This window comes from Varroa destructor, unplaced genomic scaffold (genome assembly GCF_002443255.2).
Source record: "Varroa destructor unplaced genomic scaffold, Vdes_3.0 BEIS01000001.1, whole genome shotgun sequence".
Lineage (NCBI taxonomy): Eukaryota > Metazoa > Arthropoda > Arachnida > Mesostigmata > Varroidae > Varroa > Varroa destructor.
In genome coordinates, this window is record NW_019211454.1 from 22,725,363 (window position 1) to 22,739,478 (window position 14,116).

A 14,116-nucleotide genomic window follows, 5' to 3' on the forward strand; every position below is an offset into this window, starting at 1 on the left:
TTTGCAACGATGAGAAAGCCATCAAGAAGAAAGACGCAGCTGCCATTTGAGCGTTAAATTGGCACCCTCTAAGACAAAGTTTTTCTGTCGTTTTTTGTGTTAGAATAAATGTCATCTATGTTTATATATTTTGTAGAATAAACAATGAAAATAAGTTCCTTTGTAAGTTACTTCTGTTTTTATTTATTTTTATTTTTGAAATTAGGAAGGATTTTTTTCGTGATGATTGTGTTGGCGGCACAGGTCTAGCAGATTAAGATCTTTATAACAAGAAAATTTATGTTAGAGAGTAAATTTTAATATTATAAATAATAATGAGAATTGACTGGCTAAATCTGTGCGAGTAGCTGCGGTTAAACAGTTAAGATTAAAATATTTGTTTATATAAAAGTTTAGTTTTTAAAATAAAAAATGTTTTTTAAAAGATGGTGAAATATTTTTAAAAATTTAAATCCGTCAAATTTTAGTGTTCGATAAGGTTTCTGGTAACTTTCTAAAAAATCAGTACAAATGATCACGCAAGTGCCGGATAAGATAAAAAGGTTGCTCATTTTTAATTTATGAGCATCCGAAACCTAAAAAATGTAACGCCGTTTTCTAAAAAACAGCTGATGGCTAGCGTAAATTTTAGTCGTAGTTTAGCACTATGCTCTGCGGAAGCTATTATCTGATTTTTGTCAATGAATATGAGATCAAAACTTCCGTCGTTCTTGGCTTGCATGATATGTAATATACATAATACATATTAAGTAACACATCGTATACCAACAGTAAACCTGTGAATTATTTGGCATTAGACAGCATCTTATATACTGATTTTAACTGTATTAACCTCGAAATCTTATTATTGATATTTTAGGCGCACATCTCTATCTAATTACACAAATTACGCATTGCATATTCTTCACTTAACTGTTTGTTAGCTAATATCGTATCGTAAATTTGCACTTACAATATTCTTCACTGCGGCGCACCTCCATTTCACGCTGACGGATGTTTTCCATGGTGTGCTAAAACCAAAAATGCATTAATGTGTACCCTTTCTATCATTTTGTCTGAGCCAATATGTTCGCCGGTATCTAAAAATTAGAGTACTATAGCTGTTTATGTTAAAAAATGCGAAGGAAAAACACTTTCTTTCTGTGGGTAATTTGGGCTTATCAATATGAAATTTCACACAAAATTCATTCCGTGTATTGCTATAAACCACTGAAGAATTCGATTCGCATGCTTTTGAAAGAAGCAAGCCCCATAATATTCATGTAATTTTTTTTTTCTTGTTACCCATTTATTAGCTTCACATATTTAATCAGTATTCAGACATTAGACGGATCCAAGATTAGCTGATCAACTCTCTCCGATTAGACGAATAAATCAAATGCTTACCATGCGAACTTGCGTTAGGTCGGGCGGTTCGTCGGCCGAAGGAGCCCAAATCTTCACGTTGTGGTCAAAGCCTGAAGTAGCTAGATAGGGTGCACATGGATTTGGCTCGAGAACGTTTACGACACCTGTCACGAATATGAAATTTAATTCTTAATTAAGATTTCGTTTCTTTAAAGAACAACAGTTATGGCTTCAATAGATTTATTCCACTTACAAGTGATAGATTTGAATAATTGTCTTCGAGCTTTTATCAAACTATCGATAATATTTAAGGCTACGAGATAAAATTCAGTATAAAATAGCTCACCACCCTCGTCGCCATGCAGATAGTTTACGATGTGCGCCGTTTTCTTGTCCCACAAAAAGATATGGCCGCAGTCTGAGCCGGAGACGACGTACTCGCTTCGCAGACCAAAATAATTTACGCTCTTAACTGCAAACGTTTATGAGATACACGGTTAATTAAAACAGTACTTCAATATTTAGCTAGAGATGTGGGGCTGTAATTTTAGTAAGTCCACTGCCAGTTTATATAATTTTGCGTAAGCCATGTCATGGGTTGTTAAAGAAGGAAATGTAAGCTTGCAGTGTTTAGACTAGGCCTAATAAAGTGATCCATGATTCGCTGGCTATATTTAAAATACGATTATCTTTTGCAACACAAAATAACAACCTACGCAAAAAGTCAATCCTGAAATCAGAAGTTGAACGAACACTCTGGCTACGCAGTAGTTGATCATTGCAGATGAAATATATGCTAGTACCAGTTTGATTATTTCGATGGCCTTGGAATCGATGCAGGAAATCCTGATCCGCGTCATTGTGCGGTGGATGATTATTGAATATATAAATATCTTCATCGCTGTAAGTAGCCAATATTTCGCTCCCGTCAAAATTGTACACAGCACAGGACACTGCCAAGTTCGATGTCCGCGCACCAGCCTGAAATAATAATAAAAACAAATTGAGAACAAGAAAATTTACATTAATATTAGTAAATATCACCACCATAAACTTCATGTCTGTCGAGGTACGTGCATATTGTTCTACCTAATTAACCTGGTTTAGGCTAGACCTAACCCTAAACAAAGTTCTGTCTGTCTGTGGCCTGTTCGCTTATAGCTTCATGCTCACAAGGGTAAGACCTGTATGTAACAAACAGATACAAGATGGCCAGTGGCTTGACTTACTAAATGGTTAGGGCAGAGTTTGCGCACAGTCTCGCTTATCTTGACATTCCGACGATCGTAGACTCGCACGTAAGGATCAAGGCCAGCAATACAGAATTCAAACGGACGACACGGATTGATTGCAATACTGTACAGGCCTATAGTGTCCGGCCTGTCATCTTCGACGGTTAACTGCCGGTCAAGTTAAAATACGTACTAACTTAAGCATGCTATTCACGCATGGTTCACACAAAATTTAATAAAAGCTTGATCATTTTTATAATATTATTATTTTATATAAAATTCGTGTTCTTGAAAAATGTATAGTAATGCGAACAAAAATTGATCGCCTCTGACTGCCTTCTTATTTTTATATTCTAATAACAGCTTCGTTGGTGGTTTGTAAGATAAACAACAATGTAACGTAAATCAATGGCCACATGTGGTTATATCTAATTAAATCCCTCCATTTTCAGTTTTTACTTCATTGGTTAAAGACAAACGTTTGCAGGCCTTTTGAGGCAATTATTTTTTGTCACCGGTTTACAGAGACCTACAGAGTCATGCATAGCGCCAATACTCAAGCAGCAAAATACGAACAGGATTATTGAATTATTTGTAAAAGAAGATGCTGAAAAGGCTCGAGAAGGACGCATTAGGGGCTCGAAATAGAAGAATAAATTTCCGACCTATCTGCTGAATATGATTCGAGCACAGTCGAAGTTGACGCTAAAGACTAACCAGAGTGTTTGGATTTGGCAGTCGTAGATCAATTTCATTGACAACACCGTCTTCTCCTGTTGACATTAACGTTTCTTGCATCGAATAGTGCATGGCAACTTTATGCACCGGGCCCCGGTGATAGGCAATCTTCCTCGACGATTCCACAGCACTTCCACCGTCACAGAGCTCTGAAACATGTACATTATGCAAAATAAAACCAATACCTGTAAAGCGAATCGAATCTTTACCTGAAAAATTAGCCCTATTAACTCCATGAAACTCCGAATTCTATACAACACCTAATCGTCCATGTTTTCTTTTTGTTTTAATATATGCTTTGACAGCTTTGAACTGTGGGTAGTACTCACAAACGGACAATAATAGATCTAACGATTTTGAAACAGTCTATTTTTCAAACTAATTTAAAGCCTCGGCCACTTCTTTTTCTTGATCTATCTTAATATCCTGTCCGTTACTTCTTTGGGGGTCACCATACAGACAGCAGATGCTGTAGTAATGACTGTCTCTAATGTGGGTGTGTATCTTCTTGTAGCTAGGTGTGCAGGTGATGATGCTCATACCGTGTAACCTGACTGCGCCGTCCCGAGCCGCTGTAACAATGGCGGTGTTATTTCGATTTGGTAGAAACTTGCTCTGAAATACATTGCTTCGGTGGCCTGTTTCGAACACTAATAGCGCCCGGTTCCTAGTGAAGCGGCGTAAGCAAAAACAACAGCATAAGATAAATAGATTAATCCATATGAAAAAGTGATTTCATAGAAATTCCTGAGCCTGAAATTGAGCTATTATCCGTTTCGTCCAGTAATAGCAATCCTTTTTACATAAACCCAGCCCCGTACCTTTGCCATTCCCAGATCATACAATGAAGATCATCCGAACCGGACGCAAGCAAATGGCCCTCAGGGCAAAAGCTCACTGAATTAACACAGCCCCAATGACCATCCAATTTCGCCATTAATTCCAGACGCTCAACACTGCGAAGACTTCCTATAGAGAAAAAAAAAGAACAAAATAAACACCATTATATATAAACAGCAAAAATGACGAGGAAATTAGTATAGGTGTCTACATGTCTGTGTTTCAGATTAGGTGCTCAGTGGTATCACTTTCAGAGATCGCCATTTTACGTTTAGCATTGGGAATTTACGAAATTAACTAAGTAGATTTTTAACCTAATCTTATCATAGTAGCAGCTAGGACATACCATAGCAACGATTTCGAAAAACTCCCGGATTTCCGTAGGTTCCTCGACGGTCCATTTCAACCACAGCATTCCATTTATGGCAGGGTCGCGGGCATTTAGGCGTCGTATCATACTTGGCCTCCTCTTCAGCTGTGGTGGCTCTCCTGCGCCACCGCGGTCCTCGTATTGCACCCTAAAATTGAGACAACCTGGAGGTTACAATGGTAGAAACGTAATTGAAGAAAATTATCCCCACATATAAAGAGGTAGGCAAACTATTCTTTGAGCTTGTTTATAGTTTCCCTTAAAATTCAATATTTTCTCGGCAGTTATTACTTATTTGGATACGCAAACCCGTTTTAACAAGAACGTTAATCTGAGAGTGGCGCATTGGCCTGGTACAATTCATGCTTTTACGTCCCTCGAGACCGGAATTGTTACATCATTGTTTTTACTCTCACCTGTAATGTTGGGGGTCGCCTTGTGGCATCCTCATTCTGGTTTCGATCGTCAGGATTTAGATTGAGATTGTCATCCGAGGACCAGTCTGGAGATGGAGACGAGTCCGTTGCAAGTCTCGCTTCCAGCACAAGGCTATGATGTTCGCCCTCCGCTCGCTGCTCACCATCGCTCGTGGCATCACTTGAATTTTCTGCAGCAGCAGCGGCATCACCTGCGCCATCCTCGTTAGGAGGGCCACTTGCGCGAGGGCGATGCCTTCGCAGCCTCGCCTCTAGTCCACTTTCAGGTGGAGCTGTACGTAGGTAACAATTCACATCGGTGACGTGTGATTAAAAGAGTGCCATGCCAATAAAAAGAAAATATGTTTTTCTTCTGTAAAATGTTAATATGGCACAAATGATAGTTACTGTATTACCAAAATAAAATGGCCCAAGTGCTTCAAATATCTACGAGTTCCATGTTAAGTATGATAATCTGTTCTTCAAGTTGTATCCAAACGAGTCCTCTGTAACAGCCGTTTACCGCCTCTAAATCACAGCAAGCATAGACATCTCCGCCAATCAATTCAGAAGCAAAAGAATAAAATGTCTTTCTTTTTGTGCACCACTTACTACTATATTGGCTTGACGCACTGGAACTCCGCGATGGACTTCCGAGAGGCCTGTCGCGCACAATGACAACAGGTACAAAAAATACATCACTATTGTCATTATTATTGTTGTTATTATTATTACTATTATTATTATTGAGACATTATTCATAACAAATAAATGCTTAGAGAATGATCAGTTAATCTCACTTCTGAAGCTATGTAAACCAATCACTTACCTTTTCGTTCGTAAGACGTAAAACAAACTTTTCGATGCCATAATTTATGAATAAAAATAGAATATATCGGTCTAATTCAACTGCATCCGAGAAAAGGGACTACAAATAAATGGATGGGAGGTGAGTATACGCATATTATCTTACCTAGTAAGAAAACGGCTTGCCCGTTTTCTTAATATTGAGGAGGAGGCTGAGCCAGCGGTCGAGTTCGACGAGTCTCCTCCAGCTGTAGGCGCTTGCCCCAACTCCGTTGCTGCGGCCTCCAGTGACGAGACATCAGATGATCCTGACGAGGGGGTGTTGTACTCCTCATCCGAGTCCTGTCGGCGTTGGTTTCGACGCCGTTGTGCAGGTCGATTGACCAAGCCGTCAGAAGATTGAGGAGGAACGGTAGCAGCAGACTGTTGTTAATTAAAGGTGTCGCGTACGGCGTGCATCGATAATCAGCGGTCCGTGAAGGCATCAACCAGGCGATCAAGACAGGATCGATTACGTCACAGGGAAATGGGATGCAAACATTCAGCGTTAGTATTAGTACGTAAACTCTACCATGGATTGTTACGCTTAGGCGGATTGCTAGGAGTTCTTTTCATTAATCTAACACGCTACACAGCTATTTCTGAGGAGTATGCCTAGTTAGTATCTCCTCGAACATAAAACTCGAGGCATCCAGCTACCAGGTGTTATTGCACGTTCTTTTTTTCCGAATCCGAAGTCGTGGTTTTTCATGTGAGCTTAAAAAATAAATAACTTTGATTGTTTAATATGCAACGATCCTTAATCGCTGTAAAGAAAGCTTCTCCAAAAAGATCATCCTTCCTAACATCTACGTCAGAATCTTGAAGGAAGCTTTTTTTAACACATGGTTTCCAGAGATGTTGGTTTCATTATACCGTTCATACAGGCCAAGACTTCACACAAGAAAATATTAATGGTTTAAGGATTTTTATTATGTATCAACAAATAGATATCAACTACTCATGAATCAGTCAAAGCAATCAAATTCGGGGAAACAAAATACTGTATCTGTATTTTTTCATTACTAACCAATGTACACAATAAACAAATTTTGAAGATGAACAGTATGCGTTCCAACTAGAAAGAGATACAATATTAATTACGGATATTTCCTTAGGTTTGTCCACTATCCATGTATTGTCGTAGTACATTTTGCCACTCAAGAGAAGTCGAGCGGATTTAGGACCACATGATCAATGGAGCACTTGACGTCATCGTGCCTGGAGATCAGCCGTTCACCGAAGTGACCCTTTAACAAGAGCACTACACTATCAGTTACGAGCAGAAGTAGACCATCTTAATGAAATTACATGTCTTGCAAAACCTTCCCTAATAATTTGGAGCATAAAAAACCCGATATCACCTGACAGCGATCAGAGTTTACAGTCCCGCTAACAACATTTCCGGCACACAACTAGAAGCGTTTTTTCCAAAGATTAGGGATTTTCGGTTTCCCAGAAACGGTTTTTTCGTTTATTCATATACTCGGTTACGTAAAAATGTGTTTTATCGCTGAACGCAATTTGTAATATTCGCTGTTTTGTTTCAGCCTGCCTGACGCCCGTTAACAAATTCTTTGGAATGAGTGATCTTCGGACTTGAACGTTCGCGTTATTGAGATCTGGTAAATGTGCATTTTTTAATCTTTCTTGAAGATTTCTTGTGTAGTGGTTCTTGAGAGACAAGTTCGAGAGAAACATTTACAAGGGTTATTTAAAAATCAGTGCGATTAGGCGGCCATTCCTGCACATAATATTTGCAAAAAAAGATTTCAATAAACTATATACTAATTTCGCGTGCTTAGTGTCGAATTGGAGCGGGGCTCGAAAAATATTAGTTCTCGGTACCAATACATTTATGCTGCACACTTTTTATGACCCACAGTACCTGTAAATTATTATTAGCAATCAAATTTATATTACGCAAAGAAGACGGGCCCTAACGTACGCGCTACGTTCTATCGCTATAAATGAAGCTATTTTAATGATCGCTTCTAAACTGTTACAGTGGCTAAGCTCCACCTAGAGCACGTATCAAGCCATAAAAATAAAATTTACTTTTCGAAAATCTTGATAGATTACGAGCCTACCTTAGCATCCAGCAACTGTCGCAAACAACAAAACTAGATTTGCTACACACATTGTGAACCTCACCTACCGAATCCTTTCCCTATAACAGCGCAGTAGCGTTTTTATTTGCTAAACTTAGAGACAGGTTATGGTCTAAGTTCAAATCCGGGGGGCAGACACAGCATTTCGTACTTGCAGCTAGTTGTTTCAAGTAATGCCTAACGGCTTAAATACCGGACGTAAAACACAAAAAACGTTTTTATTTTCATTCGCGTATGAATACACCTCAGACTTTTCTACGAACCAATAGATTAGGTAAATATGCTTACTGCCTCGAACGAAGCCAAGGTTAGATATGTTCTTTTTTTTTTAAATCACCTAAGAAACGGCAATGATGAAATTTTGTGTCCATAGTATAAGTCCTATATTCAGTACCTACATTTACTACTTGTTATTCACATGCTTACTAAGAAATTCAATATCGTGTTTGGCAATATTAGCATATTAAACACCGAACGTTACACCGAACAGACGATTTCTAGATACACTAGATAGTCAGATTATTTGTTGATAGTAAAAAAGAGTAGACACAAAAACAGATTATTAGCATAAATAAAAACTCACCGAACTCTCCCCGAGTTCCATCGAAGGATTTTCTCCCGATTCCTGGGAGTTCATGATCCTTCGTCTGCTTTCCCCTGTTTAAAATTAATCAGCTCTCCGGCATGGACTGCAAAGTCGTGCAAACCTCTGGTCAGTCAAGTTTGATTTAATTAGCGTACGAAAATTCGTCGCATCATGAAAGGACTGCATGGCAAAAAAAACATTGAATATATATATGAGGCAATACTCACGGGCTTTGCTCTCCGCCTATTTTGCTATTGTTATTTTACGAGCGCAGAGCTAAAAGGTTAACTATATTTATAATAGGGGTAATAGCCAACTAGTTTTTAGTAGCTATAACTCAACAGCTGCTTCCATATTATAGTTTAAACAAAATTTTTCACGCAATACTCGTTAAGCGCGCTTGCTCACAATATTCACAGAAATATATATTCGTATATTTACATACGTTGATTCATCTGCACGGGTTGTACTGATAGCCACCTTAGTCATTGTAAACGGTAGTTTGGCGTTGTCGGATAATGGTTGATGTCGGTTTACGACCAATCTAATTAACGTTACGTAAACATTTGCCGAGTCCACTTTCCAAATAGAATCTCTACCTGGCCACAAAAAATCAGAGAATGTACGTACGCTTCGAACCGTACAAATTTTTTAGATTCCTTAGACTTAAATAAAAAGATTGATGGGTGTGTATATACAGGGCGGGACGATCAAATTCGGACAAATTTTAGTTGGCTGTTTACCGCGCCAGGAACGCGTTCATCCATTACCTCGGTACCAGAAGAAATAAGTTTTTTTCTAGAAAAAAATAACAACCTTATTATGGCGGTAACAGTGTGTCGTTTGAGGAATTTGAGCGAAGTTTACTGACATCAATCAACTTCGTTTAACGTACGGTTGTTATTAATATATTTTATGAAAAAATATTATATTTATATACATTTTATAAAAATTATATTAAAGTGCAAGAATATTTTGAAAACAAAATAGTGATTGAGGTTCCGCTTTAAATCGGGACCAATAATGGTTATAGTAAGTAAACATGATGATCGTCATAGATGACCCCTATAGCACATGCAGAAAAAAAAATCGTAAAAACTGCTGCTTTTAATTAGAAGCAGCTTTAAAAACAACTTAAATATTTGCATGCCTCATCATGCACACATGCACACGCACAGAGACATACATATAAATGCGCAGAATGCAGACTTGCTCGAAACTGATATGAAGGTAGAGATAGCATTGTCTGGGAGATGTGCCGATGTGATGACGATAAACTCACTAGTGTCAGAGTCGGAACGTCTCATTAGCAGTATTTTCGAATAAATTTTTATTGTTAGGTTTCGGTTGTTTATGCTACGTGGAGCTACGGGTTTCGAACTGCACCAGACGTACCCCTCCATCAGCGGCTTGAAGTTTTAAAGCAGCAGTAAGACCTTCGCTCAATAGCAGTTAGATCAGAACAGCGAGTGAGTGGCACAGTCGATTCAAGAAATGTCGGTTTTATTAAAAACTAAGGTGCGACATGATTTTTCTAAAGTGCTGACTTTTATTGTGCAAGAATAGTTAATTATGTCAAGCTTATCCATAAAAATACTTAAAACCGTTAGTGTTATTTTCGGGATTATTCTGTTTTCAGCGAATATATATATATATATGTGTGTGCGTGTGTGCGCCAGTTTATCGTAAACATTACAGGGCAAATCTAATAGAAAACATTGTGCTTTTCAAAACACATCGTACGTGAACTAGATGTTAAGCGATGTAAAGGTAAAAATTTTTTAACTCGTCAAAAGTAAAAAGTCCCAAGGCTTTATATCGTACCGTTTTCTACTGAATACAATAAACTGTATATAAAATCCCCTTAGCACTGTGTGCCGAAATTAAATATAAGTGAAAAAGAATTGGCCCAAAGTAAACCCAGTGTGCATACTCAACGTAGCATACGACCAGATGCAAACGCAAAAAAAGTGTACAAAATAAAAATTTTGATTGATAATAAAAGCTAACTGTTAGATTCAAGCTTAGGAATAATCTTATGAAGTTGACGAATTATTCCAAGCGATCAGCTTTGTGTAAGAAAGATCTTGGATATCGCTAATAACTAGTATGAGCCATAAATTAATGACTCGTGCCATGTAACACATAGTAAACACGATTACTAAATGGTCATACTGAAAACTTTTAGATTTTTCAAGAACAACTTTTTGAATTCGGTTAACCGTGCCTGTTGCCTTTAATTTTTCCAGGAGAGTCGAACCTTAAACACCTTCACGAGTAAGTATAAATTCCACATATGATCCACGTAGTGATTTCGTTTTGGAATTTTGTCCCCCGGGATATTTTTTTTCATGCTGAGCTGAAAAATTCCCTTTACCATCTTAGCTCTCTAAACTATAATCACAGATCTATGAAATACTGAAACCTGTTTTAAAAAACGAATGAGTCAAGATCAGATCCGGAATGATACTATACTTTGGTATAAAAATCAAATCTAGATTACTGTTACGGAAAAATTGAAATAAAATTTTTTGGAAGAAACCCAAAAGCCTGGAGTTAAATTCCATCAGTGCGTATTAAATTATGAGCGACATCCAACTGCGCTCGGGTAACTGAAAGGTACGTCTTTATATTTTTGTTCTTGTTTCACCTGCGCTTCTATTAGAATTGATCGAAACAACCAAGCAATGCGGCTCGGGTTCCCCTAAGGCTTTTTTGACACCGACAGTCGAAATATATTTGAGATAAATAAAAGCCATGATAATTCTTTTATTAACCTCACCTACGGACATAATCATTGCTAAATGACGTAGGCATTACGCATATTTAGACGCTCTCCTACCCGCTCAGCATGCATCCACTTTTGCGGTCATATGCATAACAACAGAACAACACATTAACGAAGGCCGCAAGCGAAGGCTGCTTTAGGTGAAAAACCTTGCAGGGTGCGCAGTAAGTATTTATCGTGAGTCGCTGACAATAATCTCACTATCAGTGGCTTTGCTACCGTTTCCTTTATTGGGGTACTGACATCCTAGTTATGGTTGCACGCCAACATTATTGTGATAACTAAAAGCGACACCGGTGAGCACAGCAGCAAATAGTTACAACAACAACGTTTGATGCGATAGGTAAAAGGTGGATTATTTGCAGAAAACAGAACGTAAATAAAAGACTAGAACTAACGGCGTATATATACTATATCATTATAAATTGGGACAAAATTGATGACGCTTTTTATCGGCTGCCTCTTACTGGAAACATATTTTGATGAAGTTCTTCCGTGTGCATGAAAACTATCTCTTACGGAATTCAATGCAATTGACGCTTGCTTCAAGATTTCCTTCATTCGGGGTCCAGATTTATAAAAGCTTGCGTCAAAGCATCCCTACATTTAATTCGAAACTATAAAGGTGCCCCATGGCTTCAAGTCAAGCCTGCAAAGCGAACAAAGAATTTTCTTCAGAACATGCTCATATGTCCAGCCAATTGGCCCTGTTCTAATTTGTTCACTTATCAGCAGATGCGTCATCTTGTTAAAAGACGTTAATTTTATAGTCGACATCCACTGTTTTTACCCAGCTTTTGAAGTATCTAAATAAATTTCTTTATAGGATACTCCTATCTAAATAGGATGCTTCTTTCTGAAAGAAATATAGTTATGTGATATATTCTTCACAGGTCATATACTGAACGTGGATACTGATTGGAAGATGTTCTGTGTCGTAGGCAATGCAGTGATCGACTGATTTTCGCATTCATGCTAAATATTTTCTCATTGATGAAGAATTGAAGACTGCTGTTAAGTTCTCGGGAGAAGCTAGAGACGAATGACACCGATCAAGTTTGTTAGCTTTATTGTCCATATTCAGCTTCTGCTTGATTTCGATAGCATAAGACGAATTGCATTATTTATTTATATCATAAACGGCAACAAAAGACGAAGTTTTTTCCTCGTTAGAGAAACAACAGTTTACTGCAACCGATAATTCAAAGCTTGAATGAATAATAGGTGTTATTGGAATTATATTACCGTTAAATTATAGAAATGAATACAATTCGTGTCAAACGCAAACAGAGCGAAGCTATTTAAATAAAAAGATCAGAAAAAAATTAACGTTTAGGTTATCCATAGCAAAACGTCTTCATAAAACACATTCAGGACTTCATCAGATTAGGTATGATAATGGCAACAACGAATACATTCCCGACTATACTCCGCCATTGTCTTGTTTTGCTTAGGAAGTTGAAAAGCTTCTCTGCTTCATTAGCTAATACACCAGACGAATGTATTAGGTAAAGAGTTCTTCCTTAAAGTCGATTTACGTAAACATTGTAGCAGCAGCACCACTTAGCCTAACTTACTAGCAGCTGTGTTTGAGCTCTTTGGAAAGCTAAATGCGTCGTGAGTTCACGGTCAACAGGACGCGAGGGTCTTCTCGGCTTTTAAGTCTTAATGACTTGTCGGTTCTTTTCAATATGTCCATTTTAAATCTATATATATAAATATATATATGGTTGAGAAACTGGTAATTTTTTTGTACGGAGGACGGAGGAGGCATGCAATGAAACGCTAAAATGTAGTATATATATATATATATATATATATATATCATATATTTTCTACTACACTATACATATACACTATATATTCCAGTATCTTACAGAAATCGCACACGAACACACGCCGAACCGCGTTATGTGGTAATGACATGCGATAACACTTTGCATATAGAATGGATAGTAACTGCTTAACAAAGATCGTAAGCGTGATAGTACAATATTCTAGTTACCTTAAAATTCGACGATGGACGGTTTATTTCTCGTTCACTTTATCCACGATGTTTTCCGGTGCCGACTTCCCCTAATAGAGAGGCCTGGGCTGCCCTACCGCGCTATCTACCGAAAGCCCAGACTGGGCTTAACCACTCACCACATTTTTTAGCCACTTGGGAAGGAATACTAATCACTGGTTATCTGATCCGTGGCAGATGGACACGCTTATCGATCCTCTACGTCTGTCTCATATTCAGTAACATGCATACAAACTGAATGCGTGTTAGATTGCGTTACTGCAATGAATTCCAACTAGGGGAACCACGTATGTACAAGTCTTATTTCCTGCGGATATACAATGTTCATGAAAGCCCTGTCCAACTTGCAGTGTGATTTACACTGGAAACAGTTCACTATGACGAAGTTGATGACTATGACGAAACCGTTGACAATGACCACAATCACCTTTGGCGACGATACAAATTAAACTCCTCGTTACTATTTTTTCGATTTGTTACAGTTTTCTGCCTCGATGATAACACAGGCATGCATGCGCATGGCATATCTGGAGCATCATGAACCCGAATTATCGCCAATGTCCACAATGAGCCCCGCTCCTAGTGTGGTTGCTCAAAACAAGTAGCCCAGCACACACAGCAACGTTGATACAGTAGTAGCCGTGGCCATACAGCCGAGGGCATCGACATAAACAATAACCGGACGAACAAGCTAGTAACCAGCTGAGCTAAACGCGTCTGAAAATCGCCACGGCCAGTGGACGATATGCTCGCTTGTGTGTCTACGTGTGTATACGCGTGTGTGTGTGTCTATCTGCGTCTATGCAATAATATATA

At 38.3% G+C, this 14,116-nt stretch overlaps 1 protein-coding gene across 6 annotated transcripts; it reads right to left on the reverse strand.

Annotated features, from left to right (window-relative positions):
* Window positions 1-159: 159 nt before the first annotated feature.
* Window positions 160-14,105, reverse strand: LOC111255540 (DDB1- and CUL4-associated factor 8-like). Of its 6 annotated transcripts, none has more exons than XM_086991550.1 (14): window positions 13,280-14,105; window positions 8,484-8,589; window positions 5,917-6,092; window positions 5,556-5,644; window positions 4,944-5,236; window positions 4,504-4,675; window positions 4,139-4,286; window positions 3,860-3,984; window positions 3,297-3,466; window positions 2,577-2,747; window positions 2,064-2,328; window positions 1,694-1,819; window positions 1,387-1,511; window positions 160-1,010 (listed from the first exon to the last, which is right to left on the reverse strand). In XM_086991550.1, exons 2-14 carry the CDS (start codon window positions 8,535-8,537, stop codon window positions 924-926), a joined length of 2,001 nt encoding a protein of 666 aa, XP_086847676.1. In that variant the 5' UTR covers window positions 8,538-8,589; window positions 13,280-14,105; the 3' UTR covers window positions 160-923. The 6 variants fall into 6 exon arrangements, with proteins under 6 accessions (XP_086847676.1, XP_086847652.1, XP_086847665.1 ...); XM_086991526.1 differs by having other exon boundaries at window positions 5,917-6,173; window positions 13,280-14,104; XM_086991539.1 differs by having other exon boundaries at window positions 5,556-5,605; window positions 5,917-6,173; window positions 13,280-14,103.
* Window positions 14,106-14,116: the final 11 nt, after the last annotated feature.